We start from the raw sequence: 20,561 nt of genomic DNA on the forward strand, positions 1-20,561 counted from the left end.
TTAGTATAAATTTGATATTATTTTAACTCCCTTTGAAAACATCAATTTTCCATACAGAGGGAACGGGAATAGCATCCAATATTCCCTGAGAATGGTTGCGCATTCTCAGTTCCCTCTATATTTCGAACGAAGCTCTCATCGGTCTTTTTTTTTAATACTAAACGTTTTTTCCCCTGTCACTTTTAGCTAAAATTTGGGTTTGCCTTTTTTTCTTTACATTTAGGACCACAATTTTAAATTATTTCCATATAGGTATAAACATGAAGATAAATATTTATCATGACTTTTCAATTCATTTTCAATCGTTTATTCAAAATGATTGATTCAATTTGATTTTACATAAAAGCATCATGTATGATTATTTACGATTAAAAATATTTGATTCAAAATTCAGAAAAAAAAGAATTGGCTATCAAAAAAAATAAAATTTTATATAAAAAAATTATAAGTTCTTATCAACCTATTCATAACATAAATTTCCTATCATCTTGGAATATTTTATTTTTCAATATTTTACTTCTCTCAAAATTCGATAACGAATTGAATTAAATAATTTCCGCCCAAATAAATGCCACACAATGCGGAAAATATAATAAAGTATATACTAAACCAGAAAGATTTTGTTCTTGATAAGTTCATGAGCAAGATGTTTCCAGAGTTTTGGAAAAATATGCTCGATTATGCAAGATATATAAATACAAAAATCCTTAAATACAAATTTCAAAAGTCCTACACATTTAAATATGAGAAAATAGCTCAAGCTCTAATGACTGTTCTTCCTAAAATCAGAATTAGAGGCTATTCAGCTGATAAATTAACAGATGCCGATCATTTCTTTGCTATGATGTTCCATCCAGAATCTCCTGAAGATACTCGCCAACTATTCCAACCGACTTACTTGATGTTCCTTGAAACTTGTAATTCGAGTGAACTTCAATTCTTAAAATACTCATTTAAATATTATGTACCAATTCCATTTCTTGCTACTGGAGAAGATGGAAAAGCTCTCATCGAATCTTTCATTGATAAGCAAACAGATAAAATTCTGACAGATCCAAACGCAAAAGCAAACATTCAATGCAACGTTAAAGCATGCATGAAAACACTTTTGATGTGGCTTCTTAATAAATGGGATAAGGTCTCATCAAATGTAATGCAACTTTTCATCGAAAAGATATTGAGTGCAGCGTATCCAACAGAAGCAGAGAAAACAGGATGGGAATTACCGCAATATCGCCTGAAAAATCAACTTCCTTCCGATGTTCATGAGGTTCTTTGCAAATTCTTCGTAGATCTCTTCTCTGAAGAGCATAACTTCGTAGCTCTTCTTATTGATAAGAAGAAACTATGCTTTATTGTCGAATTACTCGCATCGTCATTAACAAACGTATCTCAAGATTCTACAAAGTATTCAATTCAGGCATTTGCCGCTATCCAACGTATGGCAGGTTTAAGTGAAGGTTTTCAAGCTGCAGGCCTGACAAAGAAAATATGCCATACTACAATCGACCTTTTCAATACAAATCCAATCCCATCGACTGGAGCTCTTCTTTCAGAATTTGGATTTTGGCTTTTCCGTGATAAGAAAGTTCATCCAGTTGAAGTTCGCGCGAAAAATTTCACAATAACTCTCGATTACGCAAAGAAAAACGACTACGCTGCATCAATCATCTTGGGATCTTTTATTTCGAGTGGATTGGTCAGTGGCGAAAAGGAATCGAAAATTTGGGATTGTTTAGTATACGAAATCTTCATAAACAAATTATTTTCTGCCACAGCAGCTAAATACATGCAATTAATCGCTACTCTTCAGTTCCCAAGAGTTCTCGATATTAATAAAGAAACGATCGTTGATGAATGCACAACAACTCGCCACAAATACATCCGAAATAAAATTTCTACATGGAATGATATTGTATGCAAAAACATCAGGGAAATTCTTGATGAACCTGCAAAATTTGCTCAAAATAATATGACCATCGAATGGCCAAGCTTTGAAAAGTACGATGCATTTTTAAAGCAAATACCATACACTCCATGCGCTGATTTTAAGACTGAAACTGAAGAAATCAGGACAACAACTGATCTCTTTCTTTCATCTCTCGATAAATTCGGAAAAATGGAAGAAATAAGATGCCATGTGAATGGATTTGCAGTTATCAACTCGTACTACATGGCATTTAACAAATTAAAACTTGTACCTGCAGATTGCCAACATTCCTCTATAAATCCATTCCTAATAGCATCGAGAAGACTTATCAGACATCTTTGTGTTACTCATGAAAACGAAATCTTGAGAAATGGATTAAATACGATTCATCAATTTATTCGTACTCAAGATTTAAAGCTTCATCTTTCTGATCAGTTGCTTACTGACATCTATACAATTATCATCTTCTGCTGCCTTTCAGCTAATGTCAAGACCGCTCAAGTTGGATTTGAAACAGGAGCAACAATGATTGCTATTGGTTATAAAGGATCATCAATGTTAGTTCCTATACTATCGAAAATGATTAAATATAACCCATTCGATAGTGCTTCTGCTGTCACATTTTTCTCATCAGGCGCTGTCTTCAGAACTCCTCATATTCTCGAAGAAAACTTCTTCAACTACTTGAATGAGAAACTTGAAGCAAGAAATAATAAATTAGTCAAGGATTGGAAAGAAATTCTTGTCAAAGAATCAGAATCATCAATCCAAGATGCTGTAAACTCAATAGAAGCAATCTACAAGCTTGAAAACCGCAATCCTGAAAATGTTATTACATTATCAGGTAACTTAATAATCGATGAAATTGTTCAACCGAATCCGAACCCAGAAATAGTATCCAAACTCATATCTTTCATCACAGGAATTGCACAAACCTTCAATATTCCTGCTTTGCAGATGTTCCAAGCTGTTTGTCAGCATGCTTCACAACTTTTGAAGTTTTGCAAAGAAGAATTTTGCAATTCTATAAAAGAAATGGCCAGTATTTCAGATAAAATTGATCTAAAAACAGATCCACAATTCACATTCCTTTTCCTTCAAATAATGATGTCAATATTGGTCACATCTCAAACAGCTGGCAAGAATGGTATCGAGAAATTCGCAGATTTGATAAACAGATTCATTAAAGAAACGAAATTCCCAGCAGACTATCCACCACAGATCCAACAATTCGCAATATCTTCGAGAGAAATGTTAGCGATTTTCTTAGGTGGATATCCTTTCTCAGATCCAGTTATTCCAAGCTCAAGATATCTCAAGAAACCAGAGCAACAACTGACATTGTTGTTGCCAAATGGAGTTTACCTCACACCAGACAAACTCGAAAATGGTGGAACAAGTTTCACTGTTCAAACAAAAGGCGGCCAATTCACATGGGATATGACACCACTTACAAACATCTACGAAGATCACGAAATGCCATTCACTTTTGACAAAGAGAATTTCGTTGAAATTCCAGTTCCTGATAAAACAGGACAGTCAGAATTCAACAAAGCATTTTGTGATAGATTTGATACCGTTGCAGGCACATTTGGCAGAGAATATCACACTGATGTCATGAAAGACGATCAAGAAAATATGACTGAAATGCTTGATACAATCGAGAAATATTACAACAATTTCCTCGATGAATTCCAAGTCAAGCCAGCAGAAAAAATTAGACTGAATGTTTGCGTCGAATTCCCTGTTGCTGCATCATTAAAAGCTCTTGGTATTGTCGAAGGAAAGCAGACAGATATGCTCAAAGAAACAGCAGTAATGATATCAGAAGATGAAAATCAGAAACCACAACAGATAGTTCCTTCAAACAAGATTCCTGAAATTATGCCAAAATTAAACAGATCTCCAACTCCGCCTCCTAAATCTCAACTTAGAGAGCCGCAAAGTGTTCCTAATAAGCCGACATTGACGCCTCACAAGATAATAGGAATATCATCACAGAATTCGACACCAACACTTGAGATGAAATTCCAAGCGAAACATGTCGACACGTTACTCTATAACACGATCAAACAAGACCATCGGCATTGGGAGAAAGCTGCAATCTGTTACATCTCTGATTCTCCGCCTGACCAAACGAAGATAATACAAACAGAAATTGATAAAGTTTCACCTCGATTCAAAGAATTCATAACATTACTCGGATGGAATGTGAAATTGAAAGAATGGCCTGTATACACTGGTGGTCTTGACAATCATAAAGATAAAGATGGCTTGTCATCAATATACACCACAAACTTCGATTACGAACTTATGTATCATGTCTGTCCGTTGATGCCTACTGATCCTAATGATGAACAGTGTATTGACAAGAAGAAACACATTGGTAATGATGCCGTTCAGATATTGTTTGTTGAGAATGAGAAACAAATCGATCCATTAATCATTTCTAGTCAAAGCAATACTGTTACTATCATTGTTTATCCTCTTCAAACAGGTCTATATTCAATTGATACTTATTATCGGTCATCAATTAAATGGTGTGGACCATTAACGAAACCTTTAGTTGTCCGGAAAGAAGCACTGAATTCTCTTATCAATTCAACAGTTCACATTGCAATTATGAGTATAAGATTCGCACAAATGCCATACAATCATCCTTTGCTTGACATTGACAAGAAGATTCAGCAATTGATATCAGAATATACTCAGCCTAAGTATGGAGGTAGAAGTCTATACTTGGACATTTTATTAATGTGATAATCTTTCATTGAAGAAGAAAAACGAATAAAAAATTACTCTTTATTTATTAAGCATTTATACGATATAATGATTTATGATCATGATTCTTCGGCTTTTGAGAACAAAATATAAATTGTAATACTGACGGGTTCAGATGCCGATTTAATGATAAATTTTCAAATGCACAGAAAACAATAAAATCCCTCTGAGCCATTTTTATAATCGGCCACTTTGTTATTGATACAATGGCAAATATGATAGAATTCACAAATCCCCTCAAAAACCAATTTGGAAACAATTTTTTAAATCATTATACAAGAACATACTAAGAACACGTAATTAAATCACACAAAAATTATCAATAACACTTGATCTACATTTCCTAACGGCGTTTTTTTTATAGGTTTTTGGTTGTAATAGATATAGATATTGTCAAACAGTTCGTATTTTTCAATAAAATTTATAGGGACAATTTATACTGTCTTCAAATGACATACCAATGATTTAATTATGGGCATTTACAACCCCCATCATAATATCACAATAAAATCGAAAAAGAATTTCAATACTAACGGAGCTTTCTCAATTTTGTGATGACTAACTTTAAAAATCTGAACGTTCTGCTTTTTGTTTTCAAATTAATCATCATCGTGATGTTTCACCTTTTCATTCATCACTTGTCATCACTAGAACAAAATCGTGAACAATCTTTTGGATTAACATCCAATTTTGCTTCCGATAACAAGTTATCTCAAGAAAATCAACAAAAAAACGTTTTATCAAAAATCTTACTAAATGATGGAGATAGCTATGATGTAACAATTCCACCACCAGATAGTGATGAATATGAGAAGCGTGAATATTTTGATACTGCTGAAGCTAAAACATTTAAAATTTCATCTTCACCCGGAAATATAGCAATTCTTATATTTAAAAATCCAAAAGAATTTACTCTTGAAAATGGAGATCAAATTAAACCATTTTATTCATCAATAAATCAAAATGAAATTATTCTTAAAATAAAAGCATTGAAACTATACACATCGCTTGAATATTATTGGCAAGAATTCACATATTCACCCGATATGTATGTTAATATAATAATGAATGTTGCAAATTTCAGCTATGAATTTCCACAATTACAGAATTTCCACCTAATATATGCATACACTCAAACTGCTGAAATCATGCATAAAGATATTTATTCTGACGGCAAAAGTAATGGAGGTGGAACGTTAACGTATGAACATGAGATTCCAAAAGGTCACTATTTTGTTAGCGTAAAAATATCTGACAATACAATTTCTGATGATGTAACATCAGGAATATTCAATGTTGAAAACTGCCTTTCTGCAATGGATTACGCTCAAAAAAGTGTGTTACTTTATCCATTCAAACTTTATTCTCTGAAAGTTGATTCAACTCCAATAAAATATGTTGTTTGTGAATTCGGCTTTAAACATTTCGTGGTTCTAGCCAAGAATGGAATCAAACAAGTCGATAATCATACAGAAGATAGTTCATATTTATCCTCAACAAATGGTCAACAAGACGTTCTGGCTTTATTTATACCAATTGATTCGTATTCTTTTAAAGTGAAATATTCAGTAAATACAATTTCTGACCAGGCATTATCCTATTATATTGAAGAGGAGGAAATATCAATGATGTTAATATAGGGTGTCCAAAGGTGCGTTTAGCACAGCGCTCTATATGAGACTATTAAAGGAGATATATGCTGATTATAAATATATAATAAAAAATATGAATATATGTATATGATGAGTATGTTGTATTTTGGCACCATGCCGGGATATAAAATGAATTTTGAGACAAGAGGCGGTTTCGCGGGAAATTTTGGCGGGATTTTTTCGTTTTTTTAATGAATCATAAAGAAAACATCCTCGCTCTTGCAAAAAAATGCAAAGACTGTAAAAAAATCTACGAGACATTGGTAAAATGCTTCGGTATGGATGCTCCTAGCTATTCCACTGTAACGTATCATGTTAGGATGTATCACTTCATGAACAAAAAGGCGCCCATCATAAAAATTGACAAAAAATCGCCGGATCAAAGAAAAATCAAAGCAATTCTTCAAGCGCTAGATGAAGACCCAAGAGCATCACTCAGAAGGATAGAGGAGATGACAAATATACCACGTACAACAGTCAGTTATTATCTGCACAATTATTTGAACTACAAACTAGCGTATACACGTTGGGTTCCGCACAACCTTAATTCAGTTCAAAAAAAATCTAGAGTCCAATCTTCGAAAGAGCTCCTCTCTATATTGGGTGCGTATCAATCCAAGAAGTTTCGCTTTTTAGTAACAGGGGACGAGTCTTGGTTTCAATATGCAACAGAAGCCAAAATCATGTGGATCCCGAAGGATGAAAATCCGCAAACATTCCCGAAGAAAAAAATTGACACACCAATGATGATGTTGTCGGTTTTTTGGGGCGTGAATGGCATCATCGCAATTGATATTCTTCAAAAACCTAATACGATGAATGCTCAGTATCTAATTGACAATGTTCTTACTCAAATTATCAATTCTGATGAGTTTGAGAAATCCAAACAACAAAAACAAAAGTTTGCAATTCATTTTGATAATTCAAGAGTTCACAAAAGTCATAAGGTAATGAATTACTTGTTGGAAAACAATGTCAAAGTTGTTCCAAACCCAATTTATTCACCTGATATTGCACCCTCTGACTTTTATTTATTCGGCACGCTAAAAAAGAGAGCTGAAGGACGCGAATTCGCGAGTCCAGATGATCTTGAAAATTTTGTAAGAGAGCAATTTGAGCAATTTTCTCATGATGATTTAAAGCGTGTCTTTCAAGCCTGGATCGATCGCTGCGAACGCGTGATTGAATCCAATGGTGATTATATTTAAATAAACTTTATATATATGTAACTTGTTTATTTCTATTCGCAGTATTCAGGTTTGTGCTAAACACACCTTTGGACACCCTATATATTCTTATACTCCATTTACTGTCAATATGACATATTATGGAAATGCAACAACACCAATTTCTAGCTCATTTTCTTGCAAAAATAATAATAACGAATTATTATCTGGTGATTATCTTCATAACAATAATATATCTTCATGCAATAATACTAACTACCTTTTGTTATCATTGAACAAAGGGAAGATCGAATTTTCTAAGTTTTCGTTTGATAATCCATTGATTTCGAATGAAGGAATGCCTCAGTATGATGATGGAAGTTTAAAGGCAAGATGGGCCCATCATTGGATTCTTCTTATAAAAATGCCTCCAAAAACACCAGAAATAACCCCAGAAATGACACCACCTGATAATAAAGGTAATAACAATAATGAGGATGATCCAAACAATCAAAAGAATAACTCAGGGAATAAATTATCAGGCGGTGCAATTGCAGGAATTGTTATTGGAGTCATCGTTGTTATTGCTGTATGCATTGCCGCATTTATTATCATCCGCAAGCGCAAATCATCATCCACAAATACAGACGCTGGAGATGAAGTTTAAGTTTACTTTTTTTTGAGTAAATTTTAATTTTTATTTAATATATTTAAGATAATCTATGATTTTTAAATTATATTATCTTGGGGGTACTCTCATTTCATAAACAAAGTATCGCATTATTGCTAATTATTAAAATTAAAAAAGCAAATTAAATCTCTGATCGGAAAAGTTTCAAATGGATTTTATATATATTGGCCTTATCACTTTTTAAATAATGATTGTAATTTACATTTATTCACAATGAGAAGTTAATATTTCCAAAATTTGAATGGCAACATATTAGACATCTTGTGACAGTATATTATCAATAAATAGAGACATTATCGGGAATGTTCGTTTCAAAATCAGAAATGGCGGACCAAATTGAAAGAAAAACCGTGTCAAAATAGATCTGACCGATTTTGAATATTTATTAGATAGCTTGATCATACTACCAAAGATATTTTTAAAACAGTTACTATTCAGAATTGAATGCATCCTTCAAAAATCAAAATAAGTCAAGGATAGTATTCAATTTACTACGGCAGACATTTTTTGTTATATAATAGATATTACAGATATGATTAATGCCTCTTCATTTTTCTCCATAGATAAGGATTATTGGACACTCGTATGCTCAAAAGGAAGATTTTTTATAGAATTTGAAATTGGCGGAAAGGCAAGGGAAAAAGAATATATAGATAGTGAAAGACGATACGCATCCAAACTATACCATTTGGTGCCTCATATTTTTGCAAAATTGGAAAAAATTGAATTAGATCAAAATTTATTCATCAGATATGAGTATTTTCCGGGTGGAGATTTATATTCATTAATAAAGTCAGGTGAAACAAAGAACTTTTCATTGGTACAAAAGCTCAAGATTGGCTACGGTGTTGCTTTGTCAATAAAAGTGTTGGAAGATAATTCACTTTTTCATCCATCCCTAACTGATAAATATATATTTATAGACGAAAACACTGAACCACATATTGTCAGCTATACATTCATGCCAGAAGGAAAGCACCATTCAATAAGGGATAATATAATCGAATTAGGAAATATCTTAGAAAAGCTAGGAAATGATAAAAATGACAAAGTAACTTCATTATCATACTTGTGTAAGTATTCAAATATCTCAATTGATATCATTATTAGCAAGATTATAATGATTGCGAATGAGTTAAATGAAACAGAAAATGAAATTTTCAATAAATACGTAAACACTGCAGATACTAATTCCAATATAAAACCACATAATTGCATGACAGATTTGTTAAAGGCATATAAAAATGGAATCTCACATGCAAATTCTATTATTGAACAAATGATAGACATGGAATACATTACTTCAAACAAAAAAGATTTAATACAAAATATTTAAACCTTTCACAGGCAGATATTTGCTTTTGTTTAACGAAAATATATGAATTAAATACAGAAACTATAAATGCACACAATTCTATAGGAGATTTCATATTAAAAAGGCCACTTGGTTTATATCAAACAGCCAAAGCTCCCAGTAACTTGCGATAGAAAAAAAGATGCTCATTAATCCTTAAATAAGTTGTTTATTTATTTGAACGAATGTCACATATATGTCATTAACTAAAAATTATTAATAAATTTTTTTTCAAGTATCTTCGATTTTCATTGAAACAAAGAGAATCTCTGTCTTCCCAAAAAAGATCGTAGTCCAAATTCAAGATTTCTTGATCTTAAAATTTGAATTATTTCATTGTTTCCATGGCAGAGATCAGCTGCTTTAGAACCATAAGTTGTCTCCAACTCTGGATCAATTAAATTCACTAGATATTGACATGCTTCAGGGTTTTCACATTGAGAAAAGAAATGAAGGATATTGGTATTATCGTATTTCACCACTTTATAATCGTCTCCATTTTCAATAAGTAATTTAACAAGTTTCCAATCATTTTTATAAGAAGAATCCAATATTATGTTATGATCATTTTGATTCCTTACGCTACAATAACCATTAGATAATACATATTTAATTGTTTGTACATCTCCTTCAAGTGCAGCCTTATGAAGTAGTTGTCTAATACTTTCAAAATCATTTTCTGTTTTGGGAATGTTTGAAAGCTTTTCTATGTTTTCATTTGGAGTAAATGATGGATTCAACCAAAGATCTATTACAAATTCTTTCGAAATTGAATCATTGCTCTTCAGTTCATTGCAAAATCTTTCTCTTGACTCCTTTGAAAGCTTTCTGTGATCAATAAATGTGAAAAATTTTACATATTTATTAGATTTTGCAACCAAGCCAAGAATGACTTCTAAAAGTATGTCTTGATTGAAACTCTGTGATTATGAGAATACTTCTTCAATGAGGTCATTTCCAAGTGTGTCAAAATATTTGATTAAATTTTCTACTTTTCCTTGAAATTCATTAAATCTATTGATGAAAAAGGATTTGAGTTTTTCAGTGTTATGTGTTCTAAGAGCATAATCATAATAAATGTCGATGTTTTCAAATGAAATGCAATTTTCGTTTAAATAACTTGAGAAAGGAGCAATTAGTTCATTATTTTGGAATTCTAATCCTATGAAATATAAATCTTTGATTGTATTTAGAAATTCCATTTTTCAGAAAACCTTGAAATAGGTTCATTGTGTTTTCATCATCGATTTGTATATTGCATGAGTATGAAACTGATGTTGAATCTGCAAGCAAAATCGAGTTTATTTTTGGACTGAATATTCTTGCAACAATTGGAGATGTTTCAACTTGATGATTATTGATATAAATCGTGAAAACATCACTAGTCGGAATAAGTGATGCATTTCTTATATATGAGATGTCTATATTAACATCAATCATTTTAAAAAAATGAAGTGAAAAAAAAAGACAAAATCCACCAAAAATTTCATATTTGTTTCCCAACAAAATGATCAACAGAATTTTGTTAAACTATTATGCATTAAGGAGTACCAAGTGTATCACATAGTTGTTGGCAAGCTTAAGATTGGAAATCAAGTTTTACCGTTGCATTTTTTTTTGAAAAAAAGCCGAAATCGATTTCCAGCAAATTTTTGCTAAACTGAAAATTTGTCCTGATCAATATGAAAATGACGAAGAAATTCATGTAACTTACAAATTTTACTGCTCAATTTTCAATTCAATTTCAAAATTTGAATGCATCCTTTATCAACATTTATCGCTCTAATTCATGATGAAAACTTTTCTTTCTCAAAAAATAGTTCGTAAATACACTACAGATCAACGACATTTTATAAATGTTGATGTATGCCAAGCTTTCTCATAAGGATTTTTAACCCTGACGATCGCCGGGATAATAAAAGTGTCAATATTTTGTTTAGATACGGCATTCAAACAAGAATATAATTTCATCATTAACTCATATTCCTGGTCCAATATTCGGCAATGATAACGATTATAATTTTTAATGTAAAAAAAATTTGTGATAAAATTTTCCAAATTTTCAAAACTTTACATTTGACGATCATCAAAAATGCCATCGCCGAAAACCATAGTTATTGTAGGTGGAGGTCCACGAGGCGTTTCCGTTCTCGAACGCCTTGTTGCTATTCTTAATTCAAGACGTAATGTTGAAGAATTAACCATCAAATTGATTGATAGGATCCAGCCTGGAGCAGGAGCTATTTGGGAGACGTCACAAACAAGAGTATTATGTATGAACACCCTTGCCGATGCAGTTACTCTCTTTACTGAACCAGGATCTACAATTTCAGCTCCAATTGAGCCAGGACCAACACTTTATCAATGGATCAAAGCAACATTGTATAAATCATATAATGATGATCAAAATATTCTTACCAGTTTTGCTGAGGAACTTCATGAATTGCGTCCAGAATCACATCCAAGCAGAGCTTTGTACGGTGAATATATTAATTGGTTTTACAACAAAGTAAAGGCAAAAATCCCATCATTTGTACATTTTGAAGAAATCAAAGCAATTGTTCAAAAAATTGAGAGAAAAGAAGAATATGATGTACTTTATCTTAACAATGGAACAACAATCAACTCAGATGCAACTGTTATTGCTAGCGGATGGGAACGCCCAAGCTACGATGAAGAAGAAACAAAATTATTCAATGAAATTTCAGCCTATAACTCGAATAAACCAGAGAATGAGCACTTACATTGGATAGAGCCTGATAATCCGATCGAACAAAACGCTGAAATCATACCAAAAGGCGAATTTGTCATCACAAGAGGCCTTGGTATGGGATTCTTCGATTTTGTCAGCTTAGTTACAATTGGAAGAGGTGGCCAATTCATTGGAGACCAGATTTCCCTTGATTTAGAATACAAACCATCTGGCAATGAACCAAAAATCTTTGTTGCATCAGGAAGAGGCTATCCATATCTTCCAAAGTCTCTTTATGACTCATTACCACCCGATTCACCACTTACAAGGCTCAAAAAAGTCATCAGTGAGATCAATAAAAATTATCCAATTGAAAATGACGGATGGTCGAAAGAATTAGTTGATTTTACGACACAAGTTTTCCCAGCAATCATCAGAGATGCATATGATGCCTTCTATACAACATTGTGGACATTTCATCCAGAAAAAGTTCACAAACCAATAGAAGAAATCAGGCAACTCATTGATAACTTAGATCCTCTTAAGTTATATGAGAAAGTTGCTGACGAATTATTAGTTGTTGCCGATGAACATCCAGATTTGGAAAGATATAATTTGAAGAATTTGTCTTCCATTGAAGAATTGACACAAAATGTGAATGATCTCATAGAAAAAGACCTTTTGGATAGTCATCTCGCGTACACAAGTCCTCAGAAAGCATTCCTTTGGTCTATTTCATGCTGCAGAAAGCCAGCGAGTATTTTAGGAGCAGGAAGATACACGCAAGAATCAAGGAAAGGAATTTATGGAAGATTGATGAGATTCGGACAAATGGTTGGCTCTGGACCTCCAGCATTTAGAACTGCACAGTTAAGAGCATTGATAAAGAAAGGTATTGTTAAATTCATTGGTGGAAATCCAAAATTAGAAATCAATGAAAAAGGATTTGTTGTTTCAAGTCAAAACTCAAACAACGAACAAATAACTGCCAAATATTTAGTTGATGCTTGGATGCATAGAACAGATGCAACAAGGCCAAGAGAAGGACTTACAAAGTCCCTCTTGGAAACAGGAATTGCTCGGCTTTATTCACTCAGAAACACAAAAGGAGAAAATGTTCCGACTCCATGTCTCGAAATCGATCCTATGACAAGAAGACTTGTTAACAATGACGGAAAATCGATCAAAGAGTTCACTTGATTGGAATTCCAACATGGTCTCAAATGCCTGACACAACAATCAGTCCAATGCCAGGAACTGACTCATTGATGCTCCAGGAAACTGATAAAGCTGCTGTTAGCGCTGCTAAAATTGTTGGTGCTTGGTAAGAAAAAAAATTATAAACTATCTTTTTATCTGATTTTACTTCTTCTTTTAAATAAACACGTAATGGCTTTACCTAAGATGTTAATGGAACAAACTTAATTTATTTGCATTCGGGTGTTATCAATAAAAGGAAATTTTTATGGCATCAGTGATTTTAGATTGAGATATTTTAGTAACAATTTTTTTTTATCTCACATTATTCAAGATGATTTATAATAGTGTGGATTAGGTACGCATTCTGATATTCCGGGAGTCTAAATTCATATGATCAAATGAATATAACTTGGGTGAGATTTCATGCTGCCATAACACGTGATTAGGATTGTTAGATTCCCGACGATATGTGTCTTGGAAGATTTGCCTGGTGTCATCATAGTGTCTTTAAATCAAAAATTTTATTTTGGAGTTAGTTTTATTGATTTTCAATAAAAACATTTCTAAAACAAGAAATAAAACGATAAAATATTTATATTATATAACTTAATATTAAAATAAATATCATTTTATTTTTTCATTGGTGTCGTCAACCATAATACATATTAAAAATTCAATGTGTCTTGCGGTTTCAAAAGACACCTCAAATTTAACGATAGCACAGACAGTAATTGAATTTTACCCATTGTATTTAGTTTTTACCCTTTTTATTTTTAAGAATTAATGACTGAAACAGCCGTTTTGCTATGACCTCAATCACTTTTATTTATTATTTGAATACTATTTAATTTATTTTTGAATAGGCCAATTATATTGAGAAGCTCAATTTGAGACCACTTAATACATGAAATATCATAAATATTGAAATATTTAAAAGTGTATTTCAATATTGAAATTATAAAAATTTATAATATTGAAATTGAGACAAATTAATATATCAATGTTTTTTTGAAATAACTCTCAAATATTATTTTTTTATTTATTTAATGATGAATAAATATGATTGCTTTAGTCAATCATAAAAACTAATTTAAGTTTAAAATAATGAAAGGATAATTCGATCGTTTTTTAAAATACAATTATTTTTGATGATTTGCAAGAATCTTTGAAAACAATATAATATAGGTTCTATTTTTGTAAAATTTATCCAAATCATGTATTACCTAAATTAAGATTAAATCGATGAAAGAACCAAAAAGTGTGTATTGTGTTTTGTTGTTGCGTGTTGGATGCGGGATCCTGTTATTTCCGAAATCGACAAAAAATTTGGCTATTGAATTTCCGAAATCGAAATTATATTAATGTTTTTAATATTCTTATATCAAAAGGATTAAAGTTCATTAAGAGAAAAACAATTCTTCTTCTTCAATCTATTGGCGCATTTATTTCTACACGCCAATAAGGAAGGGAAAATTATAAGACACCATGGTGTCTTCAAAACGCTAATTTTTGATATTTTTAACAACCCTACACGTGATCACACTTTTGAAAATTTTATAAGATATTTCAAATATTTTGGGGTAAATACACCGGCAACCCCTGGAAAATAATTTTTTGAGATAAAATTATGTGAAAACTAAATGTTTGTTACTAATCATCTTTAAGAGTTTTCACAAGCATGTAAATACTGTCCAATTCAGATATATTCATATAGAATATAAATTCATTTTCTTTATCTGACCAAAAATCATCAATTTCATTACATAACTAATATTTATTACTGTAATATAATAACAAACATATTAAAATAATATTGAAAATAATTAGCAATTGCAATTACTCTTTTTTCTTTGATTTAGTGTAAGACTTATCTGGTCAAATTGATCTCTTTGATGACTGCTGCATAAATCAACCATTGCTAAGAAAGTTTCATCAATATTACTGCCATTAACTGCTGAAGTAATAAGAGATTTAGAAATTTCATGTTCTTGAGCAAATTTTTCGGCAGCTAATAAAATTTCCTTGTCATATACTAAATCAGACTTATTTCCTATTAATAATGCCGGAACTTGCTGAATTCCATTCTTTTGAGCAAGTGATTTGAATTCTCCATACCAAAATTCTAAGCTTTCTAGACTTTTATGATTTGTAAGATCATAAACAAGGATACAACCATCAGATCCTCTATAATAATTCGGCGCTACGGACCTATATCTCTCCGAACCAGATGTATCCCAAATGTTTAATATGTATTTTGTATTGTTATGCGTTAGTTTTTTGGATAAAAACGAAAATCCTAAAGTTGCTGAATATGAGTTATCAAATGTTCCTTCTACAAAACGATTAATAACACTTGTTTTACCTACAAAATACTCTCCTAACACAGTGATTTTTAACTGTGTTGAAGAGTTATCTGAATCAAGTGCCATTTTTTTAAAAAAGTGACATTTGATTGATTTATAAACATTCGTATTTTTACCAACGAACCGACTTTATGGGTCATCGCCATGCAAATTTTTATTCTTTCATTGAACTGCGGTTGTAGGATAGTTTCTTCAACTTTAATCTCATTCAAACCAAGGGGATTAAATAAGTTTGAAGAGGTTTAAATTGGGTTTTGAGGGGGGTTGTAAATTATATCGTACTCATTTGTGAGAATTGGAGGTTTTTACATTAAAATATTTTTGCCATTCTGTCAAAAATAAAGTAGCTGATAACCAAAATGGCTCAAAGAGATTTTATCCTTTTCGTGTCGATTCTAAAATTTATCATTAGATCGGCACCTGAACCCATCAGCAATTTTTGTACCCGAAAAATTTGGAAACGCTAATTGAAATTAGTTGGAACCAACTTCTCTGATAAACCTAGAATTGAAAAACATTCATACACAGAAAATGAGACGATTTCATCAACTTTTCTCTCATTCATACCAAGCATGAACAAAAACACAAACAGTAAAAATAATAACTTAATGTTAATTCGAAAAACAGTTATTATATCTCTTTTATCTTATTAATAAGACAGATATAACTAGTTTTATTCTTATTTATTTATATATGGCGAATATCAAAATACTATTGAAAGTTTTGCATTATGTTGTTAGAGAATTGGATATTCTATATTTTGAATATTTTCGTAGTATCAGTATAAAGAATATAAAAAGTAGTGATCAATTATTAATTTTATTCAAAATTAAACTTCTGCGCCAACAGATTTATCATCAGCCTTTTTGCGAAATACAAATATGTATACACAAACGCCAATAACAACAGCGACAATAACAACTGCAACGACAATTCCAACTATGAGGCCAACTTTAGATCCTTTTGATCCGGAGCCACCACTACTTCCGGATGGTCCTTTCTCCGAGCCACTACCTCCATGTCCATCTCCAGATTCATCACTTCCGGATGAAGGGGCTGTAACAGTAACAAACATGCCAGTATTGTTTGTTGTGATATCTGTTTCATTACACATATTGTATTTGGATGGCTTATCCTTGCTTTTCGAAATATATTGATTACTTCCTTTATAAGATATTTGATTATTTGAAAAAGAATTCGATAGAAAAGTATAATTTTGTTTGGGTATTCCTGTGTAAGCATATATAATTGAGTATTGATAATTGTAATTATCCGTGATATAAGGTTGTTGTAGTGGATATGTGATATTTGATGCATCAGTAACAGTAACTTGTGATGATTCTAACTCCACCAAAATCGGACCTTTAACTGTCAGGTTTGTATTGTTACCTTTAATCACAAATTTGCAGACTTTTGTATCTGAGATAGTGAGGCCACTAATATTGGATTTCTGAATTTCATATACACCATATTCTTCTTTGCAGCTGATTGTTGTTCCATTGTTTACGTTATTTAGGACACTAGAGTGGGTATGGTGCATCATATTAGTAAATTGTGTAGATAGGCTTTTGGCTAAACCTAAGATAGGAAGTAAAGGTATCATTTTGAAATAATGAAGTGAATGATTCAAATTTGTTTCTACTTCAATTCGATTATAATTTCTGAACACTCTTCAAGAAATTCTTAATTTCATTCAATAGTATTTCATATTGTCGAAGTCCATATTTATATATGATTAAGATCACCAATGGGACAAATCCATTTCAAATTCAAATTCGAAAATGTTTCTAACAGAAATATTAATTCTTGTACTAATGGTAGATATAACTTCAATGCTAGGATTGTTAAAAATGCAAAAAATCAAAAAATATTAGTCAAATTAATTTGAACATTTAAAACGTTTTTCTTTGACACAAGTCTAAATTCATGATTCAATCTGTACTATGAAAAAATTGTATCTTGAAATTATAATTAGAATTCAATGTGTTTTTGTGAATTAAATACTTATTGAATCGAGATCTTTTCTTAATTCAATGATAATTTTATAATTAATTATAAATACAATGAAACATATTCGAAATTGAAAAGAATGACTTTTTCTGTTCTTTCAATCATTCAATTTGAATTTTGCAATATTGGATTTCTCATTAAATACCTATTAAATACAACAAGCAATTTAACTTACATTCAAATTTATTTGTGTTTTATTCAATCTTCTCAAAACTTATAATTTTCGGCTATACCATGTTTATATGCTATATAATATAATAAACCTATAATAGTATCATTCTTTCAATTATTTGAAGAGAAAACCGAAAAAATCTATTTTCGGTCTATAACAAATTAATTATAATACCCATCAATTCAAATTTTTTGGGTCCCTTTTTCAACGAAATCATAATGCCCAAAGCTCAGAAAAGGTTTGGAGTATATTTCTAATATATATAATTATTACTCACATTTAATATATATAATTATTACTCACATTTAATATATATAATTATTCCTCACAATTTTTGAGTGAATATTCAATTAGTGTAGGGTTGTTAAAAATATCAAAAATTAGCGTTTTGAAGACACCATGGTGTCTTATAATTTTCCCTTCCTTATTGGCGTGTAGAAATAAATGCGCCAATAGATTGAAGAAGAAGAATTGTTTTTCTCTTAATGAACTTTAATCCTTTTGATATAAGAATATTAAAAACATTAATATAATTTCGATTTCGGAAATTAAATTTCCAAATTTTTTGTCGATTTCGGAAATAACAGGATCCCGCATCCAACACGCAACAACAAAACACAAAACACACTTTTTGGTTCTTTCATCGTTTTAATTGTAATTTATGTAATACATGATTTGGATAAATTTTACAAAAATAGAACCTATATTATATTCTTTTCAAAGATTCTTGCAAATCATCAAAAATAATTGTATGTTAAAAAAAGATCAAATTATCCTTTCATTATTTTAAACTTAAATTCGTTTTTATGATTGACTAAAGCAATCATATTTATTCATCATTAAATAAACAAAAAAATAATATTTGAGAGTTATTTCAAAAAAAAAACACATTGAATTTATTAATTTGTCTCAATTTCAGTATTATAAATTTTTATAATTTCAATATTTTGAAATACACTTTTTAATATTTCAATATTTATGATATTTCAATGTATTAAGTGGTCTCAAATTGAGCTTCTCAAATATAAGTTGGCCTATTCAAATAATAAAATTAAATAATATTTAAAATAATAAATAAAAGTGATTGAGGCCATAGCAAAACGGCTGTTTCAGTCATTAATTCTTAAAAATAAAAAGGGTAAAAACTAAATAAAATGGGTAAAATTCAATAGTGTCTGTGCTATCGTTCAATTTGAAGGTGTCTTTTGGAACCGCAAGACACATTGAATTTTTAAATAGTGTATTATGGTTTGACAGACACCAATGAAAAAAATAAAATGATATTTATTTTAAATATATAAGATCCTTATATAAAATATAAATATTTTATCGTTTTATTTTCTTATTTTAGAAATGTTTTTTATTGAAAAATCAATAAAACTAACTCCAAAATAAAATTTTTGATTTAAAGACACTATGATGACACCAGGCAAATCTTCCAAGACACCTATCGTCGGGAATCTAACAACCCTAAATTAGTGCGTTTCACCGAATTTTTTTAAAATATGATCTACATTGATGTACAAACTATTATCCATATTTTTACTTGTTCTATTATTTAAAAAAATTAGGGCTGTACAAGATTTAAAAAAACATTGCCGGGTTACCGTAGAGGCCTAAAAAAATCGCGCCTCGGCGGCAAGCCGCCTCGGCATTAAGAATGCGCATCTAAATTTTTATATGTCCTTCTTTCTTTTATTTTTCCCTTCCCTTCCTTTTCTTTTTCTTTTTTTCCCTCCTCTTGCTCTCATTTACCTTTTTTTTCCTTTTCTCATCATTTTTCAAAATTTAAAATTTTTATCAAAAATCATGCCTATAAAAGCAGATTATGGAACCTTTTAATGCCTCTTAATCAATATTATACAGCATAAAGCATATTAAATGAAAGTAATTACGTATAAATTTATTTTATTATCTTATTTATTAATTCTTTAGCATGTATTGTTTAATATTAACTTTTCTGTACATTAAATATGATATCTCCAAAGTATGAATGCCTTGTAACGAAACGAAAACTTAATTTTATGTTGAATATTTGTCACAAACATTAGATTATTAAAATATATGTTGGATATCCCTTAGTATGAGACTTCATGACTCTTGTTGTCTAACGTGAGCTTTGGATTGCAAGCTTGCTACAGCACATAAGTATTCTGTGGTTAAAAAAACCACATGAGCTTTAAAAACTATAAAACCAAAAATAATTGTTATAATTTAAATGAAGAAGTAATTTAAAACGATTTTATTTATGATCAAATTTTATATATTTTTTGGATCAAATCCATTTTAATAGAATTTATATACTATTCATCTATTAGTAAACACTACCGTATATTATTTTTTAAGCTATCTTATTTTTTGAAATTTTATTCAAATCTTTGGTCGCAAGAAGAATTGCATGATAAATAAAAACATTTAATCAAAGTCAATTTTATTTTTCATATTCAAATGGACTGAGTGTTAACATTTAACATTTTTTGCTAATTGTCGTCAAAAATTAGGCGTAAAGCAAAAATTGATATTTCATATGGTTTTATGATAGATAAGCAT

At 30.7% G+C, this 20,561-nt stretch overlaps 6 protein-coding genes and 2 pseudogenes across 8 annotated transcripts, besides 3 other annotated features; 6 read left to right on the top strand and 2 right to left on the bottom strand.

Annotated features, from left to right (window-relative positions):
* Positions 1-204: part of a mobile genetic element that runs on past the window's edge.
* Positions 205-561: 357 nt separating this feature from the next.
* Positions 562-4,751, top strand: TVAGG3_0804850 (GTPase activator protein; the record flags this gene model as incomplete). Its single annotated transcript, XM_001327538.1, has 1 exon — positions 569-4,690. The coding sequence occupies one exon, from the start codon at positions 569-571 to the stop codon at positions 4,688-4,690; it is 4,122 nt and encodes a 1,373-aa protein (XP_001327573.1).
* Positions 4,752-6,348: 1,597 nt separating this feature from the next.
* Positions 6,349-7,651: a mobile genetic element.
* On the top strand, positions 6,445-7,571 carry TVAGG3_0804870 (annotated as a pseudogene). Its single transcript has one exon. A coding segment is annotated over exon 1 (1,127 nt).
* Positions 7,652-7,680: 29 nt separating the features above from the next.
* TVAGG3_0804880 (uncharacterized protein) lies at positions 7,681-8,196 on the top strand (the record flags this gene model as incomplete). Its single annotated transcript, XM_001327536.1, has 1 exon — positions 7,681-8,196. The coding sequence occupies one exon, from the start codon at positions 7,681-7,683 to the stop codon at positions 8,194-8,196; it is 516 nt and encodes a 171-aa protein (XP_001327571.1).
* A 556-nt stretch (positions 8,197-8,752) lies between these two features.
* TVAGG3_0804890 (protein kinase-like (PK-like) family) lies at positions 8,753-9,556 on the top strand (the record flags this gene model as incomplete). The annotated part of the gene is made up of 1 exon (XM_001327535.1): positions 8,753-9,556. One exon carries the CDS (start codon positions 8,753-8,755, stop codon positions 9,554-9,556), a length of 804 nt encoding a protein of 267 aa, XP_001327570.1.
* Positions 9,557-11,666: 2,110 nt separating this feature from the next.
* TVAGG3_0804900 (FAD-NAD(P)-binding family) lies at positions 11,667-12,148 on the top strand (the record flags this gene model as incomplete). The annotated part of the gene is made up of 1 exon (XM_001327534.2): positions 11,667-12,148. A coding segment is annotated over one exon (482 nt), but the record flags the coding sequence as incomplete, so codon positions are not given.
* A 1,052-nt stretch (positions 12,149-13,200) lies between these two features.
* TVAGG3_0804910 lies at positions 13,201-13,625 on the top strand (annotated as a pseudogene). Its single transcript has one exon — positions 13,201-13,594. A coding segment is annotated over exon 1 (394 nt).
* A 1,664-nt stretch (positions 13,626-15,289) lies between these two features.
* Positions 15,290-15,895, bottom strand: TVAGG3_0804920 (small Rab GTPase RabX4; the record flags this gene model as incomplete). Its single annotated transcript, XM_001327532.2, has 1 exon — positions 15,290-15,895. The coding sequence occupies one exon, from the start codon at positions 15,893-15,895 to the stop codon at positions 15,290-15,292; it is 606 nt and encodes a 201-aa protein (XP_001327567.2).
* Positions 15,896-16,529: 634 nt separating this feature from the next.
* Positions 16,530-17,461, bottom strand: TVAGG3_0804930 (uncharacterized protein; the record flags this gene model as incomplete). The annotated part of the gene is made up of 1 exon (XM_001327531.2): positions 16,659-17,372. One exon carries the CDS (start codon positions 17,370-17,372, stop codon positions 16,659-16,661), a length of 714 nt encoding a protein of 237 aa, XP_001327566.1.
* A 2,118-nt stretch (positions 17,462-19,579) lies between these two features.
* Positions 19,580-19,771: a mobile genetic element.
* Between the last annotated feature and the right edge of the window lie 790 nt (positions 19,772-20,561).

The sequence above is a fragment of the Trichomonas vaginalis genome, chromosome VI, assembly GCF_026262505.1.
Source record: "Trichomonas vaginalis G3 chromosome VI, whole genome shotgun sequence".
NCBI lineage: Eukaryota > Parabasalia > Trichomonadida > Trichomonadidae > Trichomonas > Trichomonas vaginalis.